Source organism: Kryptolebias marmoratus, linkage group LG8, assembly GCF_001649575.2.
Source record: "Kryptolebias marmoratus isolate JLee-2015 linkage group LG8, ASM164957v2, whole genome shotgun sequence".
Classification (NCBI taxonomy): domain Eukaryota; kingdom Metazoa; phylum Chordata; class Actinopteri; order Cyprinodontiformes; family Rivulidae; genus Kryptolebias; species Kryptolebias marmoratus.
Window position 1 is genome coordinate 16049530 of NC_051437.1, and position 26304 is coordinate 16075833.

The 26304-nt window shown below is 41.0% G+C and overlaps 2 protein-coding genes and 1 non-coding gene across 6 annotated transcripts in view; all 3 read right to left on the bottom strand.

Annotated features, from left to right (window-relative positions):
- Positions 1–129: 129 nt before the first annotated feature.
- uba1 (ubiquitin-like modifier activating enzyme 1) lies at positions 130–16024 on the bottom strand. 3 transcript variants are annotated; one of them, XM_017415145.3, is made up of 26 exons: positions 15818–16024; positions 11270–11386; positions 11135–11193; positions 10874–11042; positions 9618–9752; positions 9420–9526; positions 9224–9314; positions 8999–9131; positions 8806–8903; positions 8525–8671; positions 8112–8288; positions 7815–7919; positions 7631–7711; positions 7072–7224; positions 5304–5469; positions 4988–5184; positions 4539–4603; positions 4075–4270; positions 3367–3441; positions 3088–3277; positions 2903–2988; positions 2323–2415; positions 1912–2103; positions 1481–1582; positions 1306–1406; positions 130–1196 (listed from the first exon to the last, which is right to left on the bottom strand). In XM_017415145.3, exons 2-26 carry the CDS (start codon positions 11384–11386, stop codon positions 1061–1063), a joined length of 3171 nt encoding a protein of 1056 aa, XP_017270634.1. In that variant the 5' UTR covers positions 15818–16024; the 3' UTR covers positions 130–1060. The 3 variants fall into 3 exon arrangements, with proteins under 3 accessions (XP_017270634.1, XP_017270636.1, XP_017270633.1); XM_017415147.3 differs by lacking the exon at positions 15818–16024 and adding an exon at positions 12807–12958; XM_017415144.3 differs by lacking the exon at positions 15818–16024 and adding an exon at positions 12707–12946.
- On the bottom strand, positions 1704–1822 carry LOC112450475. The gene has a single exon (XR_003039118.1). It is a non-coding gene; the product is annotated as a small nucleolar RNA U6-53/MBII-28 (small nucleolar RNA).
- A 374-nt stretch (positions 16025–16398) lies between the features above and the next one.
- The window catches only part of camkvl (CaM kinase-like vesicle-associated, like), a 39616-nt gene continuing 29710 nt past the window's right edge, over positions 16399–26304 (bottom strand). The window contains exons 2-12 of one of the 2 annotated variants that reach the window (XM_017414938.3): positions 26106–26212; positions 24750–24881; positions 24494–24568; positions 23602–23740; positions 21774–21894; positions 21081–21156; positions 20763–20899; positions 20427–20505; positions 20258–20345; positions 19969–19977; positions 16399–18903 (exon numbers count right to left, since the gene is read on the bottom strand). In XM_017414938.3, the coding sequence (XP_017270427.1) occupies positions 17434–18903; positions 19969–19977; positions 20258–20345; positions 20427–20505; positions 20763–20899; positions 21081–21156; positions 21774–21894; positions 23602–23740; positions 24494–24568; positions 24750–24881; positions 26106–26200 (2421 nt within the window). In that variant the 5' untranslated portion in view covers positions 26201–26212 and the 3' untranslated portion in view covers positions 16399–17433. The remainder of the gene's footprint in view (positions 18904–19968; positions 19978–20257; positions 20346–20426; positions 20506–20762; positions 20900–21080; positions 21157–21773; positions 21895–23601; positions 23741–24493; positions 24569–24749; positions 24882–26105; positions 26213–26304) is intronic. The other variant, XM_017414939.3, reaches the window with a different exon arrangement.

Consider the following 26304-nt stretch of genomic DNA (forward strand, 5'->3'; position numbering starts at 1 on the left):
TGCTCACTCACAGCTCACTCGTTCAGACACTAAAATGCTTTTTTTTTAAAAAAAAAAAAAACAAACAAAAAAAAAACACACTGCACACGAAGGACAGAGAAGAGAAGAAAAGAACCACTCGCAGCAGGGCATCTTTTACATGTTTATTCACTATCACACTAAGTGCTCCCATTTCAAGATACATCCTCGTTGCCTTGCTCTTACGCAGTTATGTTGTTTGAAGTTAAAGTAGAAAGACGATTCATCATCTAGCGGGTGTGCCAAAATTGTTTGACCCCGCTGCCCCCCTCCCCAAGAAATAAAATAGAATACAACAATAACACGAAATAAAAAGAGAATAAAGAACAAAAACGTCATGTGCAAGAACCCCCCCTGCCCCTCGAAAGCCACAGAACGCTGCAGTGAGGGTTGTAGGGGTGCCTCGAAGTGGGAGGGGCATTCTGACAGTGATATATTTGGATTTCCAGTCGGGAAAGAATGTTGAAAGGGAGTTTTAGCAGTCTTCTGAACTGGACTGGTTTAATGAATGTGGTGTATCTTTGAAAGAAAAAAAAAAAACAAAAACAAAAGAAAACTTCCAACAGTCATGTGGAACCAGGTGAACGAGACGAGGGTTGAAGGAGTGAAGAGAGCACAGAGTGGATGTCAGGTGCTGAGCTGGGTTAAAACGAGCCCACTGTTTACTGCTAAAGGTTGTTGAGGATGTTAACTTTACACAGGGACCTCATCGGGCTTACCAAGAAACCACCAAGGCTTGTTTAAGTGTAGAGAGTCTACAAATATTAAACATCAAAATTTCCAGAATACATGCTTCCTTTCCTCCAATGACACCCCTGCTCCCACAACCAATGGGATGGGATCCCTTACACACATACGGGTATCCTTTAGTCAGCTTCCTGGGGCTATGTACATCAGGCACGGGCTTACACTAAACCACAGGCCTAAAACAAAACAAAAAAGAAAAAAAGAAAACTGATTGATCCAGTAGAGCCCAGCTACCCACTTTAAACACCCCCTTCCCATGCCTCCCACCCTGCCGTGGGCGGGCTCAGTGTGGAGTTCAGCGGATGGTGTATCTGACATAGGGCACTTCCACGTCCTCGTCCGACAAGTCGTTACAGCAGAGCTCGAACACCAGGGCCTTCACGTGTTTGCCCAGCTTCTTTTTGGACACCTTCGTCACGATCTCAGTCATCCTGCGGAACAAAGAAGAACGCGGCTGAGACGGTGAACACTTGTCGTGCAGGACTGTGCAGCTGAAATATACACATATATATACATATATATATATATATATAGACTCACGGTAGGTCCAGTCTCTCTTTGAGTTTGGCAGCAGGCATGAAAAACGAATAGAGCATGGACACTCCCTGAGAAAGCATGGTGATCTCCAACTTGTGCTCATTCTGACAAACATAAAAACGGTGTTAGACAACAGGAGGTGTTAGTGGCAACATAAAAAAAGATTAGTTTAACATACTTTGAAGTAGTCCAGGAACTGTTGGAGTGTCATTTCTTCCCCGTTGGACTGCAGCCCTGTGACCTCGAAGCGATCCCAAAGCGTCCAGTCAATTTCATAGTACTGCAAATGAATAAGAGTAAGAAATGATGTTAGTGATCAGTAACAGCTGTAAGACAGCTCGATCATAACATAGGTGCTGCCATTTTCTAACACGCGTGGTGAGCAGGCCTGTTGTTATTTTTCTCCTCAGCACACACTGACGCCGTCAGTAAGAAGGTGAGTTGAACTCACTTACATCCAGGCAGACGAAGTACATCTGCCTGATGCATCGGTATTAGCATGGCTGGATCATCACAGGAGTTTGCCAACATGTTGGACTGGAATCATTTACCTACAGCAAGACTGTATGGTATAATGCAGATGTCAAAATAAAGCAGACGAGCACTCACTTTGTGTTTAGGAGCAGCTATGGGCTCAGAGAAGGCGAAGAAAGGCAGAGCCAAGTTCATGAAGCCGTTTTTGTATGACTCCAGCTTCTTGTGTCCCTGGACGATCTTGATGAGCTCCAAGCACACCAGGCCAACCACTGCAGCTGTAGTGGTGGCAATGGCAGGAATGATCTTGCCAGCAATCAATTTGCTCTAGATTGTAGAGAGACAAACACAAGCATAAACAAACAAACAAAAAGAGTAGTTTTATATAAAGCGTTGTACAAAATAAAGACTAAAGTTTTGTTCTGACTAAACACTAGCAGGTGAGTTCAAAGAGTTTAAATTAAAATGAAGTAAATTTAAATCTGAGGGACGAGAAGCCCATTTAAAAACACCTAAAATGCCAGGACTGAAACTAATATGGCCCACCTTGTGTCTGTCTGCAGGTGGAATGTCGTAGTTCTCTGCTCTCAGATTAGAGGAAGCCACAATGAAGTCCATGTGGAAGTTCGTGTCATCGTCCTGTTGAAACAACAATCAATAAAACAGGTTACTGTCAGCGTGAACAAGTTACAAAAGGAGTGGTGACAACTGAGAACACATTATTTTTTGTGTCAATCCTATTTACTGTTAACCTATGAAGAATTTCTAAATCAGTACAGCTTTAAGTCTATTTTTAAATATCAATACACAAATATTTGCGTACTCCAACTGCTATAATACGACTTACAATCAACAAACCCCCTTTGAATGCTTGCAGATTTAAATAAATCTGACTGTTTGCTGTATAAACACAAACAGGAAAGCTCAAAGTTTTTTTACAGCTACATATTGAGTGCCAAACAGGAAATGGTCAGTTACGGGTTCTTCATTCATCTAGTTTCTAAAACTACAATTAAAGCCTTTTTTACTGTCATTCATATTCTGACACATGCTTCCAACTAAAAAGACAACCACTAACACAAACCAACAGCTGCCCAGAACAAAGAAGATACAAAGATGAGAGTACCTTTTCAAAATCAATAGGGTTGAGTTTGTACTGGAAAGATTCTGCTGATGGTAACTGGGACTTAAGCTCTTCCAGTTTGGAGTCATCTGTCAATCAAGAGATCCATGGTTACATAACTGTAAACTGTATTAGAAGTAACTCCATGACTTTAAATGCTTAACAGCACCTAGATTTGTATAGCTTACCAACAGAGGAATTGCTATTTTGTAGCTCCTGATCAGAAACATGGATTTTTACCCCCGAGCGAGGGGTAAAAGTTGGCACCGAGACCTCCTGCAAAATCTTGACCACGCCAGCCCGATCAGTGCTGCCCGGCAGGCCGTACATCTGAGCGAACAGGTTGGCCCCCGCCATTATATAATCCATGTGAAGGTCCTAAGGACAAAGAACGTGAACATGTTTAAAGTTCGGAACAGATGTGCCCTCAAACACAGGCCCCGAAGCATAATAGAAAACACACTTACATTGCTAGTGCTGAATTCTAAAGGATGAGGACACCTCTTTGGGCCAGACCAGAAGGGGGCGCCTGAGCTGGTGAGCTGGAAGAAGACAAAAGCCTCAGCTGTAGTTTGGTAACAAGACGGAGAAGCTAATGGATTTTTAATGTTCCACAAATTTATGGATTTGAGAGAGAATAAAAACTGCCAAATTGGTACAAGGAAAAAAAACAAAAAAACTCTTGGCTAACAAAAGCTGGAAGTCCAGTGCTGTAGGATGATGGGATCATCCTACACATTTATTTTCAAGGGCTGCAAACACTGCTTTATAGTCTGCACTTATCTAAACAGACAGGAGCAGCTCTTATAACTGCATTTATTTTATATCATTTTGTTAGTTCAAGCGTTAAGTACCGTACTGAAGTGACGGCACAGTGGAAACCTCAATGTAACCATCAGTGTTTCTGTAAAATCCACTTATAAATACATGTCAAGTTCTAGTTACAAGTTAAATGTGTTACAGCAGAGGTTAAAGATAAAAACTGTGACCTCTACACATTTCCAAAATGTGTTAGTGGTTCTTTTTTTTCTTGTTTACATTTAAAAAAAGCAAAGCAAACGGTATACTTTAGAGAAGAGATGCTGTTCTTGATAATCTGCATTTCCACGGTCTAAAATGGAAACAAGTAAAAGATGGGACTCATTTTTATATTCTGACGTAATCTGAGTGCTTACCTGATTTGGGGGGAAGTTGTGCAATAGCTGACGGATGTTGTTGCTGTATTGGCACTGCCAGTGGTTGCGAGCCCAGGCGACACAGTCAGCCCAGCTGTGCGGACAGTCGGTCACCAGTGTCTTGTATACGACATCCAGCACCTCGACAGGCTGAGCTCCTGGAAGCTTCAGAGTACGCTCCATGAACTTAGTATCTCTGCGAGATCAGGAATCATAAACGTCAGGATATGTTTACAGAACGACAGCAGCTGTGCATCTCTGTTCACGCAGGAGACTCAGTTGAATAATCACAGAGCATCGACATTTGTTCATGCAGGATCTAAAGATTTTACTTCAACAAATGTAACGGCTCACTTTCACAACTTATAAACCAAATAATTCTGCCTCTCTATCGATTTCATGTTTTAAAAAATACATTTATTGTTTGTTTTCCTCAGCAAAAACAAATGGGGGAAGGAACTTACGTGAGGTACTGCATAGCATTTTCTGGAGACTGTTTGAAGAGTCCCTCAAACTCATCTCGGGCCCACTGAACAGAGGAAAAGTATGTTCCATCAGAAATAAACTCAATTTAGTAAATAACAAAACCTGAAACAGTTTTTATGGTAACAACTGGGTAAAAAAAACACTCTGGGGAGACCAAAAACAATAACTTTCTAATGTGGTAAAGAAATCGGACTAGCCTTCAGACAAAATGTTCTTACCTGAATTGAAAGAATATATATTTTTCTCAGACAGTATACATTTAAAATACTATATCATTGTATCAAATACAATCAACATAATTACAGTCATCCAAGTTTTATGTTTACTCATTAATATTCTGTGTTACAGTCTTAATTCACTGCTTTTCAACAAGATAAAATGCCCACTGTACTTAATTCAAACAGAGTTGTATAGAACTTCTACTGACCTGCAGTGTGTGTTCGATCGCATTCGGGAAGTTCTTCAAAGTACAGATGGGGATGGACTTCTCAGGTGGGTCTTGGCTGGAGCTGTACGACTCTGTGAGGAAGGGGATCACAACCTGGACGTTGCCTTTGGTACCCAGAGTGCCTGACTCCAGCAGGGGCTTACGGTAGTATACACACCTCCGGTCCATGTACATACCTGGATGTAGGGAACACTGAGTCACGGATTTGCACGAACAAGTTGCTGAAACAAATATCTGAAACACAACCACGCCCAGTGCACGCTCCCTTGATTTAATTTAAACGCCCCCGCCTTACGTGCGTCAACATTGTCCAGTGCGTTGGCGACTCCATCAAGGCTCTCGAAGAAGTCGTCGTCGTAGACCCGCTCCGTTTCGGGGCCTACTCGGTTCTGATGACCTGTGATGTTGATGGAGGGGTTCATCTGCTTCACTGCAGCAGCGGCCGTGTCGCTCTTCATTTTCTGTTGCCACACAAACAAAATTTAAGCATGAAAATATATAAACAGCATATTGAAAGTAAATAGTCCAGGGAAAAATGTCATTTTGCCACTTATTACACACAAAGAAAACAGAAAAACACAAAGACAAAAACCTAAATCAATAAGATAACTAAAATGCAAAAAAGGAAAATGAAGCTTTTATTGCTTGCTGTGAGAAAAGTAGGGCTACACCATATTAGAAACACTTGCAATGTGCATTATTATTGTTTAATACTGTAATGACAATATTCGTTGCATTAAACTTATATTTTTCTGACACTGTCTGTCATCAATGCCATCTAAACCAGGTGTAGGCACTGAGGCCAGTGAGTCACTGGATTGACCCAAAGTATTATTAGCAAGCAGAGCGTGAACGCATGGTGCTTGAAATATAACTGCATACGATTTACTGCAGTCCAAGCAGTCATATGTGACACAGATATTACCCTCACTGATACTGTGATAAAGATAAATTTTGAATATGATCATAATCTAAATGAAGCAAAAATCTCTCAAATGCAAGCAGAAAAAGAAAAACTTCCTAGTTTATAGTAAACGTTTATTCATTACATTACTGTATAAAGCAAGAATGTTCCCAGGTGTAAATTTTAAATTTTTATTCTACTGACACTGAAAGTGACTGAATAGAATCAGTATTTAATTTGGGGTCCAGTGAGACACCTCCCTGATGGATAATTATCTGCTTGTATTTCTCAGGACAGACAGCAGCATTAATCCTGACCAAACACCCAGCTGCATCTGCAGAGATGGAGCCCCAGACTCACAGGAAACCTTCACCATTCTTCACTCTCTCCTGCAGACACGTATTAATGTGCCTCTCTCTTCAGCGAACAAACTGCCTTCTGTTGCAGTCAAATATTTTCCCTCCTGACTCATCAGTTCAGAGCACCTACTGCTGTTTTCTTCTGTGCATAGTTTAGCTGGTTGCTCTTGATTACACATTGGACGTTTTAGCCACAATTCTTCCACAAAGATCTCTACTGGACAGATTTCTCCACAGCGTATCCAGTCCCACAGGTTGCTGCCAGTTCTGAGCTGATTACTTTGCTGGACATCCTCTGATTTCAAAAGGAGGCAGGGATGATGTCCTTTTTTTTGGCCACACTAATCTTAATTGATCAATTAACTGAGAAATGCAGCCCCAAACTGACTACACAGGCTGTTTCTCTGTACTTTATTTAAAAAAAGCTTGAGCAGTACACAGTGAGGCTCCAGTAAACTTTCAAGCCTTGGAACGACCTTCCTGGTGGTGTACAACTTGTGTCTTCTTGCTGTGCTCAGTCTTGAAATTTGACATGAAACCGTTTTCCACAATCGCATCTTAATAGAGCCATCAAGCAAAAGAACTCTTTAATTCAGTAGTTAATTATTCGTTGAAAACCTCCCATCTGTTTTTGGCAGTACGTGGGCTTGGAAACTGGCAGAGCTTTAACACAGTGAAGCTGAACTTCCTTGAGTTTGAAATGCGTGTTAGCTCAAAAGTTGTTTATCTAGTTCGTTGGTAGCAGAATTCGGTTTATTCCTCCTACATGTAATCCACCGAGCCATGTGGGTGACACTGACCGTGACATCAGAGGGTCTGAAGAGGAACTGCCTGTTGAGATTGGATTTCTCTATGGTGTCCATGTCAGTCACAATGACCTCGCCGGTCCCACTCGCCAGTCCGATCATGGCAAAGTTTTTCAACAGCTCACAGCCAATGGCACCAGCTCCCACCTGGAAAAAAAGATTCATATTGAGCAGCGAGCTTCTACAAGCTACGATCTCTTTGGATTTTACAGGAGGTCACACAAGGTCAGGAAAATCACTGGTGACATTCTGGTTTTGCTGCTAACGCATTCCATGTTTCCTTCCTCATTGATTTTACAAACTGATAACAGGAAAACTAGAGCAAAGGAGCTGCTGCGTTAAGTTTGTTTAGATTTGGATTTGTGTGAGTAGTCTCTGTAGGGAACGGGGAGAGGGTGTATAAAGTTTTTAGCATGCAGAACAACTACCTTCATAAGGTTTTGCATAAAAAACACAATATATTCTTCTTCTTTTTTTAAACAAATACAAAAAAATGACCAAACACTGACGCAGAACAAGCCCCTTTGAGGTTAAAGCCTATTTTCTGACTCACCAGGAAGTAACGCTGGTTAGCAAGCATATCCTGCAGCTTCGTGCCGAACACTGCAATCTGCCCATCATACCGACAGCTCCTCTGGAAGAAGCACAAATTTGCAAAAATAAATTAAAAGAAAAATAGGCCCCACGCCCAGCTTGGTCACATGATAAAAATGTTTTAATAATCTCTGACCACCTACAGGTTTGCACTCTGCCTCTGTGGGCATCGCTTCTTCTTCAGGCAGGCACTCCAGAGCATCGAAGTACAGCCACTGCATCACAGGCATGAATTTTCCAGTGGAGGCCTAAAAATAGAATAATTTGTAACAATGATATCACACACCAAAACATGACAGCACAGGTTAAAACACAATTTACTGCTGACAGTCAAGTTGCTAATTTTACTACTGTCTCCTAAAACAAACCTGTGTATCAAAAATAAATAAAAAGATACATGCAGGCTGCCAGTTTGAATTTTTACGCCGCTTTTCACCAACCTTCATCACTTCTTGTGCAGCCACGCCCCCAATGAAGGCGTTGACAGGGGAAAGATCTCCAGCAGCAACGTACGACATCTTTGCAATCAGAGCTTCGTCCAGTTGCTCCACCTTGGCAGATCCCGTCTGAGCAGAGTTCACCTCCTTGGCCAAAGTCAACAGCTCATCACCGTCCGCCTGGGAAACACACAGCGTTTTAACAAACGCACAAAACAAAACGCCGACTCTTGCTCTGCACAGTCCGTTATGCTCTGGGACATTTATGTGCAATTCTGCAGGGATTTCAGTTTCAGCAAATTTATTAGAGGTTCCTGAACAACAAGAGATGTGCCTGTTGAATCAGAACAGGCTGGATTTAATCTGGAATCGATAAAAAAAAAGTTACAGTAATAATATATGGTCATGACTCATACCTGGTTCCAAGGTGCAGGAAGGCGGTTGTGTTTCTTCTGGAAGGCGTGGATAGCCTGGAAGCCGATATGCATCTGTCCCGGACGATCGAACTTGGCAAAATCTGTCAACAGGAACTCTGGCTCAGCCAATGAAGAGCAGATCGATTTCTGCACAGGAAAAAAAAAAAAAAAACAAGCTTGTGAAAACAACCCAACAATTACTTTTTTTTCTGGTAAAGAGGTGGTTACAGAACTCTTAAAATGTCATAACATTGTGATACAAAATAAAGCCAGCTACTTACAAAACTAATCTTCTTTGGCATCTTAACTTGAGAGACTATGCCTCCTCTTACATAGTCGGAAAAGCCAGTTGTATCACAGATGCTGAAGGTGTATGGACCTAGAAAAAGAAAGGGGAAAAACACACCATATAAAGTCAAACAAAGCCTGGCAGACAAAAAAACAAAACAATTAAAAGCAGCAGCAATATTTTACCTAGAACTTTAATTTCCACTGGCTGACAGCCATTGAGCTCCGTCATACCCTGAACCTCTGTGAAAGTGACATGGTCTCCATTCTCAAACCCATGACGAGCCTCATCGAGACATGTAACGACACCTGGATTGTCCTGAAAACCAAAAAAACAAAGTTATTAATCTGTCAAAATGGATGTTTTTCAATCTGAAGGCCTCTCCAGAGATAACACGTGAATAGGCTCACCTTGGTGATCATGGAAATCATAGCGCTCAGTGGCTGCTCTCCATTGGTGTCGTATACAATCATTTCCTCTCCAAAGTCACAGAAAAGTTGGCTACAATTAAAAGGGCACGTAATGAACAACAACAACAATAAAACGACACTGACAAAACTGACTGTGCAGCTAAAGTGAATGCTACAAGAGGAGTGTGAATCCTACCCAAACAAACCACGTGTGTCGGCAACAATCAGCTTGATTCCTTTGTTGTGGCAGAACTCCCCCAAGTGTTTCTGCTCCTCTACAGTCGAGTTCGTCAGCACGACCACCTTGGTTTACAAACAAGAGCGATGAAGACACTACACGTTTCTCATTACTTAATAAATGCTAAAAAGGGATGGGATATTTTTCACAGCTTACCTGAAACTTGGTCAGGTAGTCTTCAGTAAGAGCTCCAGTATACGCGGTCACGGGAACGTAGTTGTTGAGTTCAGCCAAACGGGGCTGACTCACCTCAGCTCTGTTCTTTCCCAGGTCCTCCTCCCGAAGGTAAAACTGACCACACAACAATACGAGATGTGTCACAGAGACAAGCAGCAGCGTGTTTTATGTTGACCAGTTCAGAAACGTTGTCAGGATAAAACAGCTTTTGGGCAAATTATTATGGTTTAAAAAATTTTTTGTGTTTAGTGAATGCTAGTGTAAGTTGTTTAGCTACAAATGTTTTTTTCCTCTAACTTCAAGAGTTATTGAACACAACAGGTTTGAGGGGTGAAAATGAGAATGTGTTACTCCAACTACAAACTGGCTACCATGGAAAAACATATTTACATTGGGGGGTGGGGTGGGGGTAGAGGAGGTGTTCGGCTGCTCCGAGGTGTTTTAATTAAAGCACATTGTAAACATCACGCCACACAAGTGTGGCACAACAGAAGCATTTTATACATACTGTCATACTGATAACTACAACAATTAAATTACTTAAAAAATGGAATATGAACCAAGAACTCTTGGTTTAATTTTTCGAAAGCATGCAGCCAAATCTAGTTTTGAAATGATGACTTTTTAAAATGTTAAAAAACACGGGGGGCAAAAATTGGTTTTCATATCTAGCCAACTAGAAATAAAAAAGCTACAAATTCACTGGTTATTTAATGGCCATATTCAATGAAATAAAAAAAAGAAAGTTGAATTCATTTTGAATACAAAAGTGCGCTTGGGCACAGCTCCTACCAACCTGAATGAGAAATGTCTGAAAGCACAAGGTCACTGTCAAAGACTTTCCAACGAGACTCTTGAATTAATATCTGCAGAGTCTATTCACGTGTTCTGCTGCCTGGTCTTAAACAGAACTCCAAATATAATGTTTCAAGCTGATGGACCAATATAAATATGTCCTTTAGGAGGCTGTACTCTGATTATCACCCAAGAAGAGGCCATCTACTGATAAATCTGGGTCAGCCAGTGGCTTTGTAGAGTGGGGCCTGCTGTCATTTTCTACTTAAAAAGGCAACATGATACATGACTCAAAAGATGCAACCTTATTGTGATTTAAAGACTAAATAAACCTGATTAAAATTAAAAGAAAAAAAAAAAACTGAGTAAGCCAGAGGCTGAATAACTGACTTCAAAAAGGAAGAAGAAGTGTATTAACTAAGAAAACATTTTCCAAATACCTGAGAGGAGAGGTCTCTCCATTCTGCAGCTCCCTGGTCGTGCACAGTGACACTTCTAACTCCGCCCAGGATGACGTTCTTGGCAATCTCAACTCCCAGACCTCTCATGCCAGAAATAAGGACATTGGAGTTCTGCATGCGCTTCATTGCGTCATGGCCCAATACATAACTGCAGGGATAAGGGGAGAAAACCCATCAGAGCTGCAACGCGCCGTCAGAAACCAGCAAACGCAGGTGTACAGATTTGTGAAGAAGTCTTACAGTTGTCTGGAGTACAGGCCCTCATCAATCTCAGCGTCATTGCCATTCTTAGCCATGCCCTGAGGAGAGACGGCAAGTGGTGCAATCAGTTTACGTGACAAGCTCTATCTACTGTGGACGGCCATTTGCACTTACGTTTGCAGGTGTGTGGGATAGATCAGTTCTGACAGAGTTAGAGGAGGAGCAGTGGGATCCCGTCTTCGTCTCTGTTCCTGACAAGCGACGCTTCTTGGACAGCGGCGAGCTGGACATCTGAGAAATGGCAAACAAAACTTATTGGGTTGGGGGGTGGGACCCATTTCAAGACTAAGCAGGCAAATTAAGTTGATGTTTTACTTTGCTCAAATTATAATAGTTTCAATTGTTTTTTACAGCTAGGAAAAATTAGGGAAAACTACAGCAGCATGAAGCAGATTTAAATGGTTTTCGAATATCAATAAATTCGAATCAATATCGGGAACAAATCCTGCTCGTGAATCAATCAATGCTACGGTTCCATTATGATGTGTGTCCAAGCTGAGGAGAGGAAACTCAGCCTGAGAGCAGCTGGGCAGGCTGCAGGCCAAACACCAAATCTGCTAGAAAAGCGCACCGAGCCTGAGAGGAGACATGAATGGCAGCATTATGTGCTCTTTTCACACCCCTCAACAACACTGGTTTATGCACCTCTATTGTTCATCACATGGCTATTTATGGGCTGCCATCATGGTTTCAACAAAAAACAGCTGAATCATTAAAAGTTCACTGCGGTAAAGGCAGCACTGGTGTGGACACAAGCCCCATTCTGTGCTGCTGCTAGATTCATTCATTCAGATTCCACAAGGACAGTCTTAAAGACGAATACAGACATTTAAGGTCTACTGTGATTAAATATTAAGTTTTTTTTTTTTAAAAAAGGGCCGCATGATGGCAGGAGCACTCAGCCACAATTTCCGCATCAAATGCAGCTAAACTCGTCTTTAATCAGTTTACAAACTCCCATCCGTGAGACTTCGGCTCGACAAAACACACAAGGTAAAACCTTTAATAATTAGAACCAACTGGGGAAAATAAAAATAAAAATCCTGTTTAATGAAAAACGAAAGCATCCGGCATGATACAGCAAAGCCACCGGGCTGCTCCCGTAGTTTCAGAGCCTCGTACACCTTAGCTGCTAGCGATCGATTTGAAGCTTTGGGAAATAAAACATCGAACGGCACCGAAAGAAAACCAGATTAGCCACGTCCCAAGCCACTAATCAGTTAAGTGGTTTGGCAGATGGACAGGCGAACATTAATAAGTTAAAGGCAAGGAAAACGCCAGCCTGCCAGCCCATCCATTAGCAGCTCGGTCTGGGCCTAGCCCTCAGTGCGGAACACAACTTTACAAGCTAGCAGCTGCGGCTATTACAACACAAGCCTCCTGATCTGACAGCCGACTAACACGGAACCAGCCCCGGCACGACTACATTTCTACACGGAAATGTCATTTCCCTCGACTAATTACCTAGATAGAATGCGCGAATAATAATACTAAATGAAAAAAAAAAGACAGCCCACTACACTCGTGCTTCATTGATTTCTGTGCTCTTACCAATAATCCTTCCCGGTCCCTTCCCTAAGCGAACCCGCTCCTCTCCCGCAGTGTGTGAAAGTCAGTAACACCGGCGATGTCGGATTCGAGCGAGTCGTACCGAGTGAAAGAAACGCGACGCGGGATTAGGTCGGACTGCACTATTCCTGTCGAGTCACTATGTCGTTGAACCGAAAAGCCTCTCCTACGCAGTTGCGTTGCTGGCTTTGCGACTGCAGACGGGAACAAAACCAAAATGGCAGATGGGGGAGAAAGGGGCGGAGGAGCCGTGACGTCAGGGTTGAAATATTCAACAGGAAAGGGTCGTCGCTTATGGCAGGTCGTTGTAGCACATAACCACGCCACACGCCAATCAGTTCAAAATCATCCTCTATGAGTAGTAACAACTGAAATAGTTCAAGGTCCATAGCTTATTTACATGTGAGATTGTATTAGGAGAAAAAAAACAAATTTTAAAGGTTTGCATGGCCAATATCTTTAAAGCTGTCAAAATGTTCAATTTTTAAAATGTTTTGGTATGCATCACTGACAATAAAAATAACAGAAATACAAATTGTTTACTAACAAAAGTCTACTGCATATTTTGTAATAAATAAGTGAAATCAGCTGAGTCAGATTTTGTTGCCAACAATTATGAGTCTTCTTTTTTTTTTTTTAAATACAGTCAAACCTTGAAAAGTACACCTCAAGAGTCTCGGAGTGTGACGGCTATTAAGTACGTAAAATGATCCTGTGACGTAAACAAAGTACGGGAGGGACAACAGAAGTAAAAAGTCATTCTGGGGACGAAATCGACCGGGATTCCAAAATATTCCAGACTACTGACCGCAGAATTTTGTTGTAAACAAAAGCGAGGAGACTTTCCTGATTTTAACGCTAGTTTTACAAAAACCCAGAGTCTGAGTTACATTAACACAGCGGTGTCCAATCCTGGTCCTGGAGGGCCACCATCCTGCAGATTTTAGAGGTTTCTCTGCTCCTCAGCAGGTCTTTAAGTTCCGCAGAAGCCTGGTAATCATTCAGTCATTTAAACCAGGTGGGTTAAAGCAGAGAAACATCTAAAACCTAAAACCAGTGGCCCTCCAGGACCAGGATCGGACACCACTGCATTAAAACAATAAATTAATGATGTAGAAACTATGTCAGAAGCATCAAAAATTCAAATCATAGACATTGAAATATTGCACATTTTGACAATAGCTAAAAAAAACAATATTCTAACTAAAATAAACTTGCTTTATAGATAGCCCAATTAAAATATCGCTGTTTCTAAACAAATTTTAAAATTTCATCTTTTTGTGTAAAAATAAATAAATAAAAACTCAAAATTACCAACACACACCCATAAAATATTTATATTTACAAATAGATTCTACTTAGTGATTATCATAATTATTGCCTACATGTACCGTTTTAAACTTTTAATTAGTCGTAATGGTTCTGATTATCCCAAGTAACATCCTTCCCTGTTAACACTGTTATGGGCTACTAAAACTTAAAATATTTAAATTTCCTTTTATTTGTTTGATTTGAGTAACTAAAACACTTCTTATTTTACTCACTAATAAGAACTACATATATTCGCCACAATCAAGTAGGAAAAATGTATTTGAGAATATTCAGAGCTGAAAGACTAAGAAAATTATCATTTCATATTACTAGAATACTGATTATGATCACCGAGAATGCAGTCTGAATAGGTGAAATTGTAATTTTGGCAAAGAGGCACTGAGTTATGAATATTGAAAATTAGGTCTAATCATTATATGATAAACTCGCTTGCCATACTCCGTTAGCGCACTGCTCAGCCAGGCTGTCCTCTGATTGGCCATTGAAGCGCATAGACCCGCCCCCGCTTCCAGAGGACTCATACATGCCAGGTACAATACTGTACAATGACCTGCTGGGCATCTAACGGTGTAAGAAACAGCCTACAATTACACACACATGCATATAAATCTATGGCACGTCAAACACAGATGCATAGGAAAACAATTTTGGATCGCTCCAATGTGAAGTTGGAGGCTTCATCTAGCAATGCCGAACAAGAAAAAAAGCAACAAAAACATCTTTGTTTCAGTAACACTGTAATGAGCTGTTGAACTACACTGCTTAAAGGGCTCACCAGACTCCAAAATTCACTTATGAGAAACAAAAAAAAAGCAATCTATAAAACTCATATAAAACATTTCCACTGAGCTTGGGGTTAGATGTGATGTGCCCTCCTTATTCTGAGTGGAGCAATTATTACTAAGTGTTTTCGTGATGCAGCCACGAAGGAGACAGGTAGATTAGGTAACGCTGGTCGAAAGCTGAAGGGATGCTGAGCGTCTGGGCACCGAGGTTGAGGGTCGGGGGGTGAGCATTCCTCTCAGATGAGTATTGGGGGAGGGGGTGCCCAGCAAAATGACAAAGGCCCAGGAAAAGACTGGGCCGCATAATCTTGGTTACACGTGTCGCGGGGATCCCCAATTCCCATGCTTTTTATTACAAAACAAGAGGCTAAAAAACTATTTCCCCCACTGTCCCACTAAGCTCGGAACAATAAGGTCCGAAGAGCAGGCTGCCTAGCCTGACAGGCTAAACTGACCAAACAGCGCACTGTGGTTAACACCGATAAGTCGCGCTATCGCAACGTTATCCGTATAAAAAACAACACGCGAAATATCGTGTTCTGGGAGGCCAGTTAGCAGGGGTCTGTCGCCTAAAAAAAAAAAAAACGCATCCAACGCTGGCAGCAACTATAGCTTCCCGGCTGCTATTTTGTCACACAGCATTAAAAGACAACTGTTTCGTGCACATAAAAAACGTGTAAATGCTAATTTAACAGTTACGTGACAGTGCCTTTGATAGCGTCGGTTAGCCGAGCTGGTAGCTGGGAAGGTTCAGTTAGCTAGTGGGCAACTGACGTTAACCTCAACCAGTAACGTAGATCAAAAGACTGCGTAGTTGTTAGCTTGTGTGCGGTTAGCTCTCAGGCTACACCAACCACTCAACGACTTTTCCCCCTTCTCGTGCCGCTACGTTAGCTGCCCGGCTAACATTAGCCAACTAGCTGGGGCTAACACTATCAAGACGAGAGCTTACACAACACAAGTGTGCAGAACTTACCACATCCGATATTACTCGGCCTGATTTGTAATATTAAAAAATCTGTTTAAACGAGGAGTCAGTCAAACAAAGTGACAAGTCTACAAAGCCGCTGACGGCAAACAGAAAAAAAAGTGTGTCAGGCTGTGCTGGCGGGCTCTCTGTGTGAGTTTTTTCCACTGGACGTCTACCTGCCCGGCTGTTCCCAAAACGTTTCCCCTCACTCTATTTCAGTTGAAAGCAAAGCAAAGCAGCAACATGTGCACGTTACAGGCAGAACCAAGTCTCACACCCGGAGGGGTCGCCAAAAGATATCTACGACGAATTTCTTACGCGTATGGTTTTAAAATCATTGGTAACAGACACTCACATTATCTAAAAGAAAACTTCTATTCAATGCTACAGTGTTAGGGCGGTTTTTCAAATGTAAACAGGTTGCAGCTAAAAATATTTTAAACTACCGCCCATTAGCAAGGATGGACTAATCCAAAGCGGGTACAAAGCTTTATGGGAGTTGTAGTCTGTGAAAATGAACCTGTGGCGACAGTCTGGTCATGGAAAGTGAAGGAAAAAGGAAAGAAAAATATAACCTCAACACCCAGTTTAATTGAATTACTTTTATTGAAATTCTTGCAAACAGAGCACATATTACATAGATGATGAATAGGATTGCTTAGGGTGGGAGAAAAGCACAAAACCTGGAATAGCACACACATCGAAAAGCATAATGAAAGGGAATAAAACTTTTTACACAATAAAAAGGAGCAAATAGAGATTACTTTTAAATTAACGTTACCTATGTATGTACAGTGAAAAAAATAATTAAAAAGAAAGTTTGTGAGCTAGATCTTTGGAAAAAAAAACTTAAAAGAGAGATAAAGAAATCAATGTTTATGTGGTATTTAAAAGCCTTTATATAACATCTTGCATCTAAACAGTGTTCTCCAGCTTTTCGACAGTTGCAAAGGATTTCACAAGACTTTGAGAGACAGTTCAACTTTGTCTATGTCACATGAAACAAATTCCCGGCAGCCAGTGTAAATGAGCGACCGGTTCAGTTTCACATACCTCTAGACAACCGTGTGACTCTGAGCCCTAGAAACAAAATGAACAACTACATAAATAAAGGAAATGAAAACTACTGAAATAGGACAAGCTGCTTATAAAACAGATAATCTGAACACAAAGAACATCTTGGGAACAAAATATTTATTAGGAAACTAGCTTTTTTATGTATTTACAATTTATAGGCAATAATGCAAATTAATCCTTTATCAATTGTTAACACATGTAATTAGCTGTTGTTTTATCATATTATTCTTACTTTTGAAGGCTGCTATTGATATGCCAGATTGAATTGACTGTGTGGCTGATAGTGAGGCACACAATCTGTATTTGACAGTTAAATAAGGTTTAGATATATTTTTGTTTCTGTCATACAGAGATAGTACTCTTATTTGTCGCCAATGTGATATGCAGTCAGAATCAAATTAAACAACAATGTGTAGTTGTTTTTCTTTTGGGGTATCAAGTAAATTTCATGTGTCAAAAAGATAGAGTCATTAAACCCTCACTTTTAAATGATAAATCCAGCGTTCTAGCGTTTCGCATTGTGTACGGCGTCATGCACACCAACCTTATAACCCCTTGCCCATTCCAGCTTTTGGTGACTGGCATGAATGAGCAGCACCCCTCTGTCCATCCTGGTCTTCCCGCTCTCTGGCGGCCAGAGGTGAGGCTTGTGAGGGGGGAGACGGTGGAGGATAGGACGGAGGAGGGATGCCAAGGTGAGGGAGAGATGGCAGCACAGGCCTCGGAGAAGTGGGAAGTGGCGGAGGCGTCGTCGAAGTAGAGGAGTGTTGAGTTGGACGGGCGCGAGAGGTGGCAGGGGAGGCGTGTGCGCTCCTGGCACGCACTGGTTCAACAGGACAGTCACTTATTTGTTCAAGCAGCGATGGCATGTCTCCCTCAATCTTCTCAAGCACTGCGACCATTTGCTTTTCAATCTGCTCGATCACACTGTCCATTTGCCAGTCGCTTGCGGCACTGCTCCCACCTCCTCCATGATGTAGACCCGTTCCATACATCCCTACCCCTCCTCCGCTAGTGTACAAAGAACTGTACGGGCTCCCATAGCTCCCTGCCATCCCCATCCCCACAGCCACAGCTTCTGGATTGTACGGTGTGGCATGACGGCCCAAACTAGCAGAGCTGCCTGCTGTATAACAACCTGGTCCTGGCGCAGCAGCTGTTCTGGCCATGCTTATCTCAGCACTGTGTCTGTCTGTTCTTTTGGCGTTCCTGTCTCTTCTACCTACAGGGCTGGCATCACCTCTTAACCTAACTCCCATTCCTGCATCCACCCCAGTTCCCTGCCCCATTGCTGAAGTAACTGGTGCTCCCACTGACCTCTCTGCTACTGCTTCAGGCACTTGTGTCTGACACCAGCTTCCGCCGGCTTCGTCCTTCTGTAGACTTTGGGTGGCTGGTCTCTTCTCTGGTGAGGATGATGCGATAACAGCCGATGCAAGGGGAGGACTGTGAAGGGTTGCAGCCATTTTCTGTTTCCCTTTGGGCTCAGGAGAAGTGGATGTATGTTTTTTATCCACATCTATACTTGAAGAGCTTTCTAACAGCTTTGAGGGTTCAGGGGTCACCTCAGGGGTATGTTTGGCCTCCGGTATGACCTTATTTTGACCCAAATTGGCTGCAATTTTTCTGGTTCCATCCCCTGCTCCTTTTTTTACACTTGACTTATTGAGCTCCTCTTCTGCAGGTTTAGGGGCTGCATTTGATTGGCTGAGAGGGTTCTGGATGTCTGATGGGGAAATTCCTACAGATGGGCCTGTAGCCTTGTTTACTTCCTCCTGTGTATCCTGTGCCTTAACGGCGCTCTCATCCTGGTGAGTGCCCGCTTGTGTACTTTCAACAGTAATCTCTAAAGACACGCTGCTTGATGTGACCCCCTCGTCAGTTGTCAATTTCTCCCCCTCATCACTTGTCCCCTGCGAAATGCCCCCTTCAACACCCTGAACTTCAGCTGAACTGTCAATCAGTGCCTCAGAATTCTTCAGTCGTTGCATGAAGGTGGTTACGCGGATTGCTTTCTGTAAATAGCAAATAAAGCAGAAACAAGGTAAGGACAACAGAGCTCAGAAAATGTAGATTTTCAATAAGCTGTAGAGACAAGTCTTTGACAAAATGTCTGTTCAAGCACCATGATTTAGCATCAGTACACGAAACACTGAGGTGTAATTTCTGTGAAGCAAAGAAATATCAGTGCCAGTTGTTTACATCCAGGGGGCTGTGACATATTATATACCCTGGTTTAAATCAATCTCAAGATTCACTCGTCTCCAGGAACTCCTTGACTGCTTGCTGACTGTAAAAGATAAACATACACACGTGGATGTCCCATTTCAGTTACAGCAATCCGATTAGTTTGAATCTACAAGCACTGAAGGAGTTAAGAGAGACGTGCGAGCTCAGAAGTTGTTTCTAAACCAGGGAGCTGAATTCCCCCAAATTCACTGAAAATGAAAAGCCACTGAATACAGTATAGCTTAACCGAGGAGCTTCTACATGTATGAGCTGAATGTAACAACAGTATGGGACAATGAGCCAGGATTTGTGTAAGAGGAATGCCAGAGGGCCTTACAGTTCAAATCACTGCAGTTCAACAGTCAACAGTGGCCAACAGTCTTCATTTCCTTTCCATTTCTCCCTCTCCTTATCTACACTAATTCAAATAAAGAACACAACTTAGTTCCCCCTTGCTAATTGTTGTCTGTTTTCTACAGGTCTAGTTACAGAAACTAGTGCAGATGAGGAGAAAGAAAGGTGCAGAGCAGGCCACGTTGATCACCTGGATCTTATCCAGTGAAGAAAAGTGGGGCAGAGTGGATGGATCTCTGTTTGGGACAGGCAGAGTGACAATGGGCTGGAGCAGAGCTTGAGGAAAAACCTCAACAGCCTCGACATGATCAATGCACCTTAAGGTTGACAGTGACTCTGAACCAGTTTGTTAATTTTATCAATAAGAACCCCTAATTAAATACAGATGATTTTCCATCTTTAAGAACAAGTGTGTGGTTTAATCATGCCAGACTGAGTGTGAGTTTTTAACCTCATGCTCTGTCCTTTCATCCTCACTCACAACGAAACAACAATACCTTCAACTCCTGGGATTACATGGAGAAAGAGAGAAGAGGTTTACAACTGTTACTCTTGCTTAAGGTCAACATCTTCTTTCTCCCTAGTTGTCAGCATTCTTGCCTCTTTGTGCACTTAATCGTCTCACTTGCTAATTTAAATCATACCTCTGCAGAGCTGTGCAATGAGCTTAAATTACATTAATATCCAAGCAATGATCTTGCTCCACCATCTACTTTGCTGCTCATTTTGCTGTGTATTCACCAGGTTTGACAGTGCTGCAAGAAATAATGCAGAAGGAGTTCATACCCGCCATTTGGCCTTTGCAAAGTTCTTCTCAAACTGGGCACACACACCATCCTTTAAGTTCTTCTCTGATGCGCCATTCCCTGCAATCCTGACACAGATGACAGACAGCTGGACTGTAAATAAAACCCCCGTAGCTGTGTGCAACAAGTTGTGAATATAATACATTTACCATTCATGCCGAAGTGCATCTTGTGCTGTGACTCTCAGCATCTGGTCCACCTCCATAAGTCGACACACAAGCTCCTTAGCTGAAAGAGAAAGAGCGGCACTAAAGTAAGAGATGGCATTTATGGCAACACTTATTATTATTTATAGATAGCCTTTCAATAAATGAGGAATGAGAGGGATTTTATATGAACTCAGTCAATCAGGCTGTGAAATAAATGTTGACAAAGTGACTCCAGATATTTTATTAGCTGCTCTTTTAAACTGAAGTTATTGATGAACAAGCCAGTCAGAAAGTAGCAGTGAGTGTTTAGTGCCATCCTGTGGTCGAGAAAAGCACCTGCAGCTGAAATATCATCCCAGTAAGGAGAGTCAAACTCAAAGTCCCCAGCAACAATGCGACAGAAGATGATGCGATTATGTAAATCTGTGTTCTCTTCTTCGGTTTCATCATAAAAAGGAGGATTACCCGATAAGCTGCAAAAAGACAAAGCACAAAAAAACAAGAAGGGTAATTACATTAAAACAATGAACATGATTTCAAGAAATGACATACTCTTTATGCATAGATTTGTTGCATTGTAAATTAATAGTCAGCTTCGAACATATTGTTCTGTTACCTAAATGGTAGTTTTTAAAATAAGATTTGGAGACTCACAGTATGAACATGATCACACCAACAGCCCAGCAGTCCACAGGACGACCGTATCGGTGTCGAGCCACCACTTCTGGAGCTGATGGCAAAAAGTTCAGTGGACGTAAGAAAGAAATATGTGAAAAGCAAATAGATTTCTTGGTTTTCATTTATAAATCTTCACAGCATAGAATATAAAACTACTCAGACAACCTTCATCTGAAGCTCTCATTTTAGCTTCCCACCCTTCTTCCCATCAGTGGCTCTGCTCCTTTTCATTATTTACTGATTTCATTACCCAGCCCGGCATTATGAATGACTGCCCTGGTCTTTAACTGCAGAGAACCAAGCCAAAGCACAGCTCTGCACTTCAGGTTGCCCTCACATAAACCTCAGTTAGACAGTGAGGACTGAGGCAGCACACGGAATCAAAGAGTAGATGAAAAGAGAGGATAAACAGGAGGTCCAGGCCAAGTGCTGAATGCTTTCAATCCTGCTTATGTTTTTCTGGGTTTCATGTTTCACTGTACGAGTTGATCTTTGTCAGATTATCATCTTCAAAAGCACAAAAAGTAGAGACATCAAAAAAGGCAAAGGATAGCCTCGAGCCTATATTCACAACAGAAAGTAAAAGTAATAATAAGATGCAAGAGAGGATAAGAAATGATAAAAAAAGGAAGGAAAACTAAAATCCAACATAAATGAAACGTAACTCACCTAAGTATTCGGGTGTTCCACAGGGTTCTGTGATCGGTCCGTTCTCAAACCTGGAGAGGTAAAAGTCTCGCAGAACTACTCTGTTATGATTGTTTTCTGTGTAGTACATCAGGTTTTCAAGCTAAATGGAAAAGGAAAATAAAAAATAAAATATTCTGTTACAAACGGGTGTCGACTGAAACTCTGCTTTTTAGATTTCTACCGACTAAAATATCATTGGTTCAAAGTTACAGACATATGACAGAAGTATTTTTGCAGATTTTCTTTTGATATAAATTGGAAAAATAACTTGTGAAAACTGCATTCAGTTATTTCTTTTCTTTGAACAAAAACAAACATTATACTGCTCGGTCTGTCTTAACGTTCACATTCCTTTCATATTACTTGTTTTTTTTCTTCCCCCTCTGAACAGTCAAATGGAGCAAGAAATTGTTATATTTTCTCTCAAGCCATTTACACTAACTGTTAAATGCGGCGCGGTTTCTCATCAGATGGTATATATGCACAAACGTCCTAGGCAATATAGCAACTGGAGAAATTGATTTGAGATTTTTCTTGACAATCAGCTGTAAAATCAAACTTTCATCTGTACAGATAGTTTCAATATAAAGTCAAATCTTCTCTTTTTGTTTCACAATGCCTGTGTCAAAAAAAACAACAACACACATACATGGAGTGTATTTTTTATGCTGCCATACATGTGCACATATCTTGAAGAGTTTCATGTTTGAGGCTATTAACTCTTAAAAATGCAAACAGAATAAACTTGCACTTTGGATTTATATTTTATTTGCATCAAGATCTTGATAGTGGAAGGAGACTGAACTATTTTAATATAAAACATCATGCATCAAATACACACCGTAAACAAAACATGCCGTATCTCAAAAATTAAGAAACATGTGCAGGTTGATAATTATAGTATTTTTAAATACTGGGGACTTTAAACATCATACTGCTATGCTACTGGTAAACCATCCAGGGTAGTAAAGTGCAGGATAAAAGTTAACTGGTATAATTGTCTTTTTTTTCTAGGAACTAAATAAATAGAAGATAGAGCTTGCTGAATATGTCACTGTGACTCAGTCTGACAGGTTTTTAAAACAAGCCGTGTGAATCCAAACCTATGAATTTCTATCTTCGACCAGCAGGTGGAGTCTGGAGGCAGAGGTATACTATAGTTCCCTTTAATGGGTCCTTAATGAGGGATAAACATATACATCCATTTGCAAGCATGAGCATCATTATAGATTGTTCAAAGCTATTAAGACAATGTTTACTCCCAAAGTAAAAATCAAATGTTCAGTTAATAATTGAGATGGCAGGGAAATGCTTTCATGTGTCTCCACAGAGGATATGTCGGCTAAATGTTGAATATTGCTCTCTGAGATGGGATAGCGAAGAGTTCACGTCACAATAAAAAAAAAAAGTTTCTCTTTATCTTGTCGTTATAGAGGTAAGCCACTAGTCGATTTAAACCTCATTACTGTGAGGACACTTGCCACAACCACTTCAGTGTGCACACACACACAAAAAGATACAAACATATGTACGGCACCTTCTTGCTTATCCTCCCAGGGATTGCTTCTTCAAAATAACACGTTCCCTTGCACTTTACCCTGCTCTAAATGTTAACAAATGTCTGTTTTACCATAAATCCAAGTCTTAAACGTAAAAAAAAAAATCTACCCATGGGAACCTTCATACATGTCTCTGTGGGGAATGAACTCCCCAGTGGATAGTTTGCAGTTTCCAGGTGTAACATGTTCACATACACACACACACACATTATGATGCAGCGATATATAAAGAGTCAGTGCAGCTCTACCTTGAGGTTCCTGTGAACAATATTGAGGGAGTGTAAGTATGCCACGGCTTCGAGAACTTGTTTGATAACATTGGAAGCGTCTCTCTCTGTATAGTTCCCTTGGTCCAGAATCCAGTCGAACACATCTCCCCCTGTGGCACTGCACACAATTGCACACTGAATATCACTAAAAAACAATGTCTAATGTACTAGTAAATATAAATGTTATTTCTTAACATTGCAAATTCTTTTTTTGCACCAAAGTTATTGTTCTTTTGTCTGTTAGGAAAGTGTGCTGCTTTCCCTGCCCCAATCCTAGCACAGCTGGGTAATTAAAGTAAGAGTGCTGGGTATTACTCTTTAAGACTTAGTTAACTTTGGAGACAAACAATGGAAGCGATTATCACATATTGCCCCCAGCAGAATGACTATCGCCGGGGCCGAGCTGTGAGCTACACGTTAGCAGCTGGATGGCTGCAGTCACTCTGAGTGCACTTCTCCTCTCTGTGTTTCAGTAATGAAAATACTTTGTTCTCTCCGTTTCAGTTCGTGTTATTGCTTTTAAACAAAGTTACAAATGTTGAATTGCACGAGTCACAAGCGATGCATATTTGCCCGGCTCTGGCAAATCAATTCCAAGCTCTCAGTGCAAAATTCTCCCAATGCAAAGCAGGGCTTCAGGGCCACTGAGTAATGTTGAGTGTTACTGAGAGCAAATATCTCATCAAACCTAACACCTTCCTCTGTTGCTGAGGGAGAACCAGAGCACTCAGTAATAAGAGGAAAGATTCAATTCCCACCTCTGAAATGATGGGTTTATTTGTGTGAGTGTTAAGATGCACGGAGGCACAAATATATGCATTGTCAAGAGTGATTTCACAGAAAAAGGAAATGTCAAAAAAGCTAAACTCACAGCTCCTGGATGATGAAGTATTCTTTCCGGGTCTCAAACGTATCTATCAGCTGGAGGATGTTTGGGTGATTGACCCTGGAACAGCATAAAAGAAAAAAAAATTCAGACTCCAGACTACTTTTACATGCAACTAAAGAGGACATTGTTACATTAGCTATATGTTTAAATTTAGAAATTTGATTGCATAGAGATTTTCATCATTGTTCTATTCTTTGACTTCCTCATTTATCCAAATGTTCATGGACCAATTACGTACAGTTTCAAGATCATGATTTCGTTCTTGGCAGCCTTGCGGACTTTCCTGCCGTCTTTCTTGAGGAATTTCTTGCAGACGAACACCTTTTCCGTTAGTCTGTCCTTTGCCAGACACAGCTCGCAGAACTCCTTCCTACACAGCGAGAAAGAAAGAAAAAAAAAAAGAAAACAGACAAACCGAGGAAGGGAAAGATAAATATAATGTCAGATGAAGGATGAAAAGGTGACTGTGTGTTAAAGTGAAGCATAAGAAAAACATGCTTGGCTGTTTTTTTTTAATCACATCTGACAATAACGACCCAAGAGAGACGAGAAACAGAATTCAAATTAGGGAGATTCAGAACACTGGCTGTGCTGGTGAAATATAGTGAAAGAATTTAATTGGAAGGTGAGTGGTTGGGTTGAATAAATAGACTGTAAATAAAAATCTGCAGGGCATCATCAGCTTCTTTCGCCTCCGGGGCTAACAGTACTTCATGCAAATGGATTTAAAGACTCTGTATAAAAAAAAAAAGATCTAACTTAAATATTTCTTAATTAAATTTACAAAAACAATGTATAATCAGTGGTTCTTTTTCTGTCTGACTTAAATATTTATTATTTAAACTTGGTTGTTTCCTTCATGTAAAGGCACATTCAGTACAGAAAAAGGATCAGGAAGCAATAAACACACATAGAGTGTACACTTTTTTATTACTTCACTGCAGCATTAACACCTTTTATTAATATTTAAGAAGCGCATGTGTGAGATGAATGTTTGTACTTTTTTTTGACTTCATGTTTTCTTCAGTATGACTGCATCTGTGTGTGTGTGTTATGTAAATTTGGAGCAGAAACTCTGAGGCCAGATGCTGATGATGCCATATGGCCTCTTACACCAATTGGTATTTGTGCATATGGTCTGTGTGTGCATGTGTGTCTTTTGAGTTGTGGTGCTCTGGAGAAGGAAATGATAAGTTTTCAGCCTGCAAGATGATTATCCCAGACCACTGCATTGAAATTGTATGAAAAAAAAATCCTATAAGCCTCTAAACAGCAAGGAAAATCTTTAAGAATGCATTTAATGGACAGAGAGGACAATAATGACTGCATGTTTTTAAAAAAGCCTTTTAAATAATAATAAAAAAACACTTTATTTTCAAGAACAGCAAAATTAAATGCACAGTTAAAGTGGTTCAGATGAATTTCACATGATTTTCAAAGTTAATAAAAACTGAAACTGAAAACTAAAAACATTGAACACTGAATGCATAAGTATTTTTACTGACACTTGAAATCTATTTAATACCCATGATTATACATGGAGGCAACAGAACAGAAAATCTGAAACCCACTCATAAAGTTTTAAGATACTCACGCTCGAAGGACTTGTCCAAATTCATATTTGTCTGTGACATCAGATATGCTGCTATAGGTCCGCCCGTCTCGCAGGGCAAGGCATCCAAATGGCATCACGGCATTCACCTAGCAAAAAAAAAAGAAAAAAGAAATATTGTGAATGACTCTCAGCTTCTACGACATCACATTGTAGCTGTCATCAGGGTTTTATATGTCAT

Bases quoted from the DNA above. Each gene is read 5' to 3' on its own strand.
- uba1 (XM_017415145.3), bottom strand. From the start codon at position 11,386: ATGTCCAGCTCGCCGCTGTCCAAGAAGCGTCGCTTGTCAGGAACAGAG. The intron at 5,185-5,303 runs GTAAGGCGGGGG...CCCTACATCCAG, and splicing joins ACTGGACAATGTTGACGCAC to GTATGTACATGGACCGGAGG. The intron at 2,104-2,322 runs GTGGGCCATATT...TCTACAATCTAG, and splicing joins CACCTGCAGACAGACACAAG to AGCAAATTGATTGCTGGCAA.